Below are 9,208 nucleotides of genomic sequence, written 5' to 3'. Positions count from 1 at the left end.
GCACTGCTTTGTCTTTAGTGAATCATTTACAGGCAACCAGCAGCCACGGCTATTTGTCTTTCTGCGCCCCGTGATGGATATTTAGAACAAAACAACAAAAAACAGCTTGTAAAAAAACATGAGCCTTCATTACTGATGAACACAGTTTAGTACATGACCTCCAGCTATTAATAATACTCCTCCTGTTTAACAGCTGCTCTCTTAATGGGAATTAATCCAATTGTAAAAACACACCACTGTTATAAACCAGCCGCTAATCTTCAAACACTGCATTTGAAATGATAACATACGGAATATATTGCTTTTTTAAGTAAAAACAATGTATTTTGTGAATTATAACGGGTATTAACAGTAAAAATAATATATATATAATTGTTTTTAACTGCAAACTTCAATACATGTGTTTAATATTACACATTTATGAGTTGCCTTCTTTAGATAATACCGTTTTGTTTGTCTAGTGACCTAAACCACTGATGTAACCCTCCTATTGTCTTATAGACCCCCCCCCCCCCCCTTACTTTGGTGTTCGTGTCCAGTCCTGTTTTAACTGCTATTACATTAAAGGTGGGGTAGGTAAGTTTCAGAAACCGGCTCGAGATACACTTTTTGTTATATTCCATGGAATGCTCTTAACATCCCGATAGCAACGAATATCTGAAGTGCTTTGACAAAACATCCATAAAAAAACGTCATCTGTAGAAGCCGTAATACTGTAAAAAGTACAACCAATTGGATGGCCTACCTGCCTGTCAGCCTTCCATCGGGGCACAAACTGATCTCGTGCCCTCATTGGTCATGTGCGTGTTCGTGTGTGTTGGAGGAAGGGCTCTGTAAGGAAGTGGCAGATTTTCTCCGGTTGTGTATTTTCAAATTCTAGCGATCTCGAGCCGGTTTCTCAAACTTACCTACCCCACCTTTAACACAAAAACCATGAATCATCACCAAATTTAATTTAACACCCTTTCAAACTGTAAATATTGTATCAGAGTACTGGTATACATGAAAAACTGCAGTACATATACAAAGACATATGCACTGAACATGTATAGAGAACCGCAGTGACGCGTCCTAAAACCCGGATGTAAACTCCTTCCGGTTCCTTCCACAAAACCCAAAGCAATTTCTCCATAGGATTTTGGAAAACAGCTGGAAATAAGGTCTGTGGTTGAAACACATTTAAGAGACGGATCACGTTTTGTTCAGCCGGATAATCTCCACATGTCTATCCTACTTTTATCATTTTCTAAGCATAAATCTAGTCGCAAGAAGCAAAATGCTAACGTTATGCTGTAAAGGAACTACAGCAGGGTCGCTGCTTCAACGTCACGCCGACTTCAGATCCATATTCAAACATACAGATTCTAAAAGGTACGAGTTGAAGAGTTTGAACAGTCTGCAGGAGGCAGGGACTTGCTTTCAAGCAGAACAGGGCAAACTAACTTAGAGGAGTGTTCACGTGTTCGGCGTAATGACGTAAATCGGCCTCCACGACTTCTGTAGTCCTATTCAGCCACTTGGTAACAACCATCGTTTTTCAGACACGTCAACTCTTCAGAACTCACCAGCGGGGTTACTGCTGATGGATTTAATGTCGTAGAACAAAACGTGATCCGTCTCTTCAATGCGTCTCAACCACAGACCTTATTTCAGCTAGTTTCCAAAACACTACGGAGAGAATGCTTTGCTTTTTATCGAAGGAACCGGACGTGGTAAAAATGCTAACTTACTTCCGGGTTTTAGGACACGTCACTGCGGTTCTCTATTGCATGTGCCAGGTGTGATCCATGTGGGGGGATGGGCACATAAGAGCGGGAAATGTGTCAAATTGGTGTGTGTGTGTGTGTGTGTGTGTGTGTGTGTGTGTGTGTGTGTGTGTGTGTGTGTGTGTGTGTGTGTGTGTGTGTGTGTGTGTGTGTGTGTGTGTGTGTGTGTGTGTGTGTGTGTGTGTGTGTGTGTGTGTGTGTGTGTGTGTGTGTGTGTGTGTGTGTGTGTGTGTGTGTGTTATCTGATCCGGATGGTTACTAATTCCTTTTCTTTATGACCGGGAACACCATGGTGTTTCAAAGTTGACTAAATCATCCAAAATTCAATGAAAGTGGTGATCAGCAATGTTATATGTTCAAATTTCGACTGTGAAGGATGTCATAAAGCCTTAATGCAATCGAATGTAAACCAAAAAAGTCATCCATCCATCCATCTTCTCCCGCTTATCCGTGGTCGGGTCGCGGGGGTAGCAGTTCCAGCAGAGAGCCCCAAACTTTCTTTTCCCTGGCGACATCAACCAGCTCTGACTGGGGGATCCCAAGGCGCTCCCAGGCCAGCGAAGAGATATAATCCCTCCACCTGGTCCTAGGTCTACCCCTTGGTCTCTTCCCAGCTGGACGTGCCTGGAACACCTCCCTAGGGAGGCGCCCAGGTGGCATCCTAACTAGGTGCCCGAACCACCTCAACTGGCTTCTTTCGACGCGAAGGAGGAGCGGCTCAACTCCGAGTCCCTCCCTGATGACTGAACTTCTCACCTTATCTCTAAGGGAGACACCAGCCACCCGGCGGAGGAGACCCATCTCCGCTGCTTGTATCCGCGATCTCGTTCTTTCGGTCATGACCCATCCTTCATGACCATAGGTGAGGGTAGGAACGAAAATGGCGCGGTAGACAGAGAGCTTTGCCTTCTGACTCAGCTCCCTTTTCGTCACAACGGTGCGGTAAAGCGACTGCAGTACCGCTCCCGCTGCTCCGATTCTCCGGCCCATCTCACGCTCCATTGTTCCCTCACTCGAGAACAAGACCCCGAGATACTTGAACTCCTTCACTTGGGGTAAGGACTCATTCTCTACTTGGAGTGGACAGTCCATCGGTTTCCTGCTGAGAACCATGGCCTCAGATTTGGAGGTGCTGATCCTCATCCCAGCCGCTTCACACTCGGTTGCGAACCGATCCAGTGAGTGCTGAAGGTCACAGACCGATGAAGCCATCAGAACCACATCATCTGCAAAAAGCAGTGGTGCAATCCTTACTCCACCGAACTGCAGACCCCCCCCCCCACGACTACGCCTCGAAATCCGATCCATGTATATAACAAACAGGATTGGTGACAAAGCGCAGCCCTGGCGGAGGCCAACCCTCACCGGAAATGGGTCCGACTTACTGCCGAGGACCCGGACACAGCTCTCGCTTTGGGAGTACAGAGATTGGATGGCCCTGAGTAGAGACCCCCTCACCCCATACTCCCGCAGCACCTCCCACAGTAACTCCCTGGGAACCCGGTCATACGCCTTCTCCAAGTCTACAAAACACATGTAGACCGGATAAGCGTACTCCCAGGCCAACTCCAGGATCCTTGCGAGAGTAAAAAGCTGATCCGTCGTTCCACGACCAGGACGGAATCCGCATTGTTCCTCCTCAATCTGAGGTTCGACAATCGTCCAAAAAAGTTATGATTGATGAAAGTAGTAAATCGGTCAGATTTGACCCGAAGACAACAGGAGGGGTAAGACCTAGATTGGCAGCAAAATTACATTATTTTATTTGTTATGTTCTCAAGGTTATCTTGATTGACACTGACATGCTAACATTTTTTTCTAAAACAACAATTGCCGCTCCTGAAGATTATGTTCTGTTTAAGCATCATTTATATAACTATAGCATTTTCTCTCTGAAGGAAGAGCAAACAACTCCACCAAAAGCTCTGATTTTGTTTTTGTCTTCACCCAGCTTTGAAATTGTTCTTCCAAACAACGGCCAACAAAGACTTCATAGATGGTCGATCATGTTATCACCATGTGAGAAAAAGCAGTGGCGATCCTAGAGTCAGTGGGGCCCTAGGCAAACCTTCACTGGGGGCCCCTCAAACCAGCTTTTCATCACCACGCACAGCGCCCTAGAGCGGAGCAGGGCAACAAAACTTAAGATGAGAAGCAGCATTTTACGGCGCTATGCATGGGGCCGCTTGAGGGGGTTACCCGTCATGTTGTTGCTGTAAGTTAAAGGGTGTTTCATGTTGTCGTTGCTGTGGACCTTCTTAATCTACCTTCTTTGGGGGCCCCCTTCTGGTCCGGGGCCCCAAGCAGTTGCCTGCCTTGCCTGTTCGAAAGGAGCGCCCCCAAAAAGAATGAACAAGATATATAAAAGATCATTTTGTGGGTTAAGTATGCCTTTAACACGAGAACCGCCAATCGGGTCAATTTGACCAGAGCTGTTTTTTATTGTATGTAACTTTTTTTCAATAAAATATTAAAGTCTCCCAGTCCGTGACTTTTCCTGAAAGTGGGGTATGTAGCACCCTATGTTGTTAAAAATTGTCAATATGAAGTCAGATTGAAGAAATCGCCAAAAAAATTGCCATTTATACGTATTTCCGCCCAGCGGGTCATATTGACCCCACCCCTTTTCGCGCTATTGATTTTGCGTGTAAACAAACATGACGTGTTGCTATAGTAACACCTTTTGTCTACTGCGGTTCCTTATAGATTGAGAGATATATTGAGAGAGAGATAGATAGATATATTGACAGCGACAGTCTGTAGTGAAGTCTGTAGTGTAGTGAAGTCTCACGGGAGACTGCTCGCGCTGCCAAAAAAAAGCAAACCGCTGTTTGCTTTTCACCCAACAATGACAACCGCCTCACGAAACGCTATGTTGTAGCATTAATAAACGAAACAATTTAACAAAATTGCTTGTCAAAATACGAATACCACAGGACCATTTTTCTTTTTAAAGCAATACTTTTACCTTGAAAATCAATGCATTCTAATGCTGGGTCAATTTGACCCCGGTGGCGGTTTTAGGTATAAAAAAATGTCTGGCGGTTCGAGTGTTAAAACCAAAGTTTAGACAATGGTGAACTTTTTAACTTTGTGTTAAGAGTATAAATAATGTCCTCTTCCTTTTTTGTCCTTAGCAATGCCTCTCTGCTTCAAACCAGGTCCTTAAAGAAAATGGCTTTCCCAGTTTGATGAGGAGGATCTTTTCTGCCTTTTCAGCGCTCTGACCTCGACTCACACTTTGGGATGAACTTGGAGAATATCCCAGCTGCCAGGTTACTAAATCTTTTAAAAAGCCAGTCAAGAAGAAGTCAAAGCACCTACAGCAGCATATTAATGGTGATTGTTTCGGAATAACTATGTGTCTAAACCTATCATCCATAATCGGTACATTTCTGGCAAAAGCTGGAATAAAGATGTTGTAATAGCTTTAAAGGTCCCCTATATTTCATCAATACATTACAGGTCTCAGATATATCCAGAACATGTCTCTGATTGGCTGGAACACCAAACAGATCATTGCAGCATTACCCATAATCCCCTCTGTTTCAGCTCTGTTTCAAAAGTGCTGATTCTCTGTCTGTTACTTTAGATGAAAATAAGGAGCCCCTCCCCACGCCCCTCTGAGAGACATTTGGCTACAAAGAACTCAATGGTGCTCTAGGAGGACATTCAGGTGATAAGGGGGGGGGGGGGGGTTACCTTGGTTGCTAATTGGCTGATGGTTACACAAGACAACACATCGTTATGACATCACAAAGTGGCCAAAATCTGATCAGCTCATTTTCAGACAGGTTTTTATAGAAATAGATCAAAAAGAGAGAGAATCTTTGTTCCTGAGACTTTCAGAGTCTCTTTCCACAGAGGGGACACATGTTGATGTAGAAGAGACATGAAGAAGAGGGGACACATGTTGATCAAGAGGAGACATGAAGAAGAGGGGACACATGTTGATGTAGAAGAGACGTGAAGAAGAGGGGACACATGTTGATGTAGAAGAGACATGAAGAAGAGGGGACACATGTTGATGTAGAAGAGACGTGAAGAAGAGGGGACACATGTTGATGTAGAAGAGACGTGGAGAAGAGGGGACACATGTTGGTGAAGAAGAGACATGAAGAAGAGGGGACACATGTTGATGTAGAAGAGACGTGGAGAAGAGGGGACACATGTTGGTGAAGAAGAGACATGAAGAAGAGGGGACACATGTTGATGTAGAAGAGACATGAAGAAGAGGGGACACATGTTGATGTAGAGGAGACATGAAGAAGAGGGGACACATGTTGATGTAGAAGAGACGTGAAGAAGAGGGGACACATGTTGATGTAGAAGAGACATGAAGAAGAGGGGACACATGTTGATGTAGAAGAGACGTGAAGAAGAGGGGACACATGTTGATGTAGAAGAGACGTGGAGAAGAGGGGACACATGTTGGTGAAGAAGAGACATGAAGAAGAGGGGACACATGTTGATGTAGAAGAGACGTGGAGAAGAGGGGACACATGTTGGTGAAGAAGAGACATGAAGAAGAGGGGACACATGTTGATGTAGAAGAGACGTGAAGAAGAGGGGACACATGTTGATGTAGAAGAGACATGAAGAAGAGGGGACACATGTTGATGTAGAAGAGACGTGGAGAAGAGGGGACACATGTTGATGTAGAAGAGACATAAAGAAAAGGGGACACATGTTGATGTAGAAGAGACGTGAAGAAGAGGGGACACATGTTGATGTAGAAGAGACATGAAGAAGAGGGGACACATGTTGATGTAGAAGAGACATGAAGAAGAGGGGACACATGTTGATGGAGAAGAGGGGACACATGTTGATGTAGAAGAGACATGAGGAAGAGGGGACACATGTTGATGTAGAAGAGACACGAAGAAGAGGGGACACATGTTGATGTAGAAGAGACATGAAGAAGTGGATGTTGCACAATAGGTGACCTTTAAAGCCTTTGAATCTGTGAGTCTGCTTCTCCTGAGGAACCAGGCCTGTGATTGGTCCAGACTGCATCGGTCAGTCCTGCTGTGGCTTCTGTCAGCCACAGCTTGTGACAGCCCCCCCCCCCAAACTCCAGATTAGTTTTGACAGCTGTAAATCGAGCGAGGGGTGAGAGGAGGGAGCTGCTATTTTTAACTTTCATTCAGCCTAGAGAGAGAGAGAGACGCCCTCTTTCTTTCTGCTCTCTCCAGGAGAAGATCTGGACCTTTCCTTTCTGTCCTGAGAAACTTCTGGAAGTCCTCAAAGCAGTAAGAGCAGGAGACAGGAGAGGACTTTAACCTGTGAAGACATCCCAGACTCCAACATGGCTCTGCTGTGCTACAACAAAGGCTGCGGACTGAAGTATGACGGCGCCAAGAACAAAGAGGGTGAGACTCTGAAGTCCAGTCCGTTCTGTTTGAGGACTGGGTTCATACGTTGGTGTCAAAGGGCAGACAAGTGTGTGAGTGCCGGGGGTGAACAGAACTTCTTGGATTGTCCTTCAATGAGGTTCATTTTACACATTTTTGTAACTTGTGGGCTAAAATAGCACATTCAAGAATACACCTCATGTGCAGGTTGAAAACATTATTATTACTATAACTATTGAAACTAAGCATTTTCCCAAACCACCACTACCAATATTTTAGTCTCGGACCAATACAAATGGTAAAAAAGGAATAATTTCAAAATAAAAGCACACAAAAGTGTGCTTTTATTTTGAAATTATTACTTTTTTACCATTTGTATTGGTCTGAAATCACACAATGTTGTTAAAATGCGGGTTTAAATTCGAAAAATTATTGTTAAAGAAAACACAAAGTACATGTGGGCACAGATCCCTTCGAGTGCTGTCTTTTACAGACTCCAACAGGTGGACCAGATTTAGACTCGGGTTCGTTGCCAAGCCAGGAGAGTGTGTGACGTCAACAAATATGTTACCTTATTGTAGTGTGTGTGTGTGTGTGTGTGTGTGTGTGTGTGTGTGTGTGTGTGTGTGTGCGTGTGTGTGTGTGATAGCTTGTACAGTGTAACAGGCCATGTGTGTATGGAAGCACTACCAATATGTTAGGCGTTGACTGGGTTTTTGTGTGCTTTTACTTTGAAATACCACTTTTGGGAGCACCTAGGTTTGTGTGTGTGCTAAATGACTCAGTGATGCTAACATGTGGGTTTGAATGTGACAAAATGTTAAAGACAACACCGAACACATGCCGTGGGAGTGAGCAGAGACGCTGGCTTTAACAGAGCACAACAGGTGGAAAGGAAACCAGATTTAGGCTCTGGGTTTATTCGCCAAGCCCGAGTGTGTGTGTGACGTCAACAAATATGTTACCTTATTGTAGTGTGTGTGTGTGTGTGTGTGTGTGTGTGTGTGTGTGTGTGTGTGTGTGTGTGTGTGTGTGTGTGTGTGTGTGTGTGTGTGTGTGTGTGTGTGTGTGTGTGTGTGTGTGAGTCCAGCATGTACAGTATAACAGGCCATGTGTGTGTGGAAGCCTCAGACTGTTTGTAGCAACCCACTTCCTTTTATGGGGCGCTCCCTAGTGACCTCTGTGAACAGCTGACACACCAGCTGTGTGTGTGTGTGTGTGTGTGTGTGTGTGTGTGTGTGTGTGTGTGTGTGTGTGTGTGTGTGTGTGTGTGTGTGTGTGTGTGTGTGTGTGTGTGTGTGTGTGTGTGTGTGTCTAAATACAGACTGACCCTTTTTCCTTTTCCTCCATTAGATTCCTGCGTCTTCCATTCAGGTGTTCCCATCTTCCACGACGCTCTGAAGGTAACACTCGATAAAAACAGACAAATAAACAACAACACTTTTGTTAAGCGAGATACAAAAATCATGTGTGTGTGTCCTTCTGCAGGGATGGTCGTGCTGTAAGAAAAGGACGACTGACTTCTCTGAGTTCCTCGCCATTAAGGTAAACCAGCTCCGGGTCAAACACTCGCTAATATAAATCCAATCAAACGTCATATTTTAAAATAGCGGAGGAAATATTAAGAGTCAAGAGGAAGTTAGTTTCCAAAGAACCTCATAAACTACTATTCATGTGTAAATCACCATTTTAGCTAAATACTCAAACCTTGACATGGTTTTAAAAGGCTGCAATATGGATTCATAGTTAGTTTTAAGTGCTTTTAGTATCATTTATTTCTCAAAGAAAACTCAAAGACACATTTTTTCATGATAGATCTATGAATGAACGTTAGCTAGTTTGGAAGAAAGAAGTCTTTATCTCCTTTGTGTCGTGACTAAATCAGCACCACGTGTACCTACTGCAACCGTAAAGTGACGCTTACACATTAAGGCATAAACAATCGTGTGCAAAAATGTGAGGTTGCACCCTTTAAGTGCAGATGCATAGTCGGGAACTTTCAAAGAAAATGTCTTCAAGCAACTGAAATGCTTTATATTCAGGCATATTAAGTTAGACCTAAAAGCAAAACTCTGGCAACAACAATAA

The 9,208-nt window shown here is 44.2% G+C and overlaps 1 protein-coding gene across 1 annotated transcript in view; it reads left to right on the top strand.

Moving 5' to 3' along the window:
- The first annotated feature begins 6,926 nt into the window (after positions 1-6,926).
- Positions 6,927-9,208, top strand: part of LOC117463396 (cysteine and histidine-rich domain-containing protein 1) — an 11,131-nt gene continuing 8,849 nt past the window's right edge. Inside the window, exons 1-3 of the mRNA XM_034105628.2 lie at positions 6,927-7,138; positions 8,474-8,523; positions 8,609-8,665. Coding sequence (XP_033961519.1) covers positions 7,075-7,138; positions 8,474-8,523; positions 8,609-8,665 — 171 coding nt within the window. The 5' untranslated portion in view covers positions 6,927-7,074. The remainder of the gene's footprint in view (positions 7,139-8,473; positions 8,524-8,608; positions 8,666-9,208) is intronic.

The sequence above is a fragment of the Pseudochaenichthys georgianus genome, chromosome 18 (genome assembly GCF_902827115.2).
Source record: "Pseudochaenichthys georgianus chromosome 18, fPseGeo1.2, whole genome shotgun sequence".
Lineage (NCBI taxonomy): Eukaryota > Metazoa > Chordata > Actinopteri > Perciformes > Channichthyidae > Pseudochaenichthys > Pseudochaenichthys georgianus.
The sequence above is the reverse complement of the archived record's forward strand: the minus strand, read 5'-3'. Positions and strand labels throughout refer to the sequence as shown.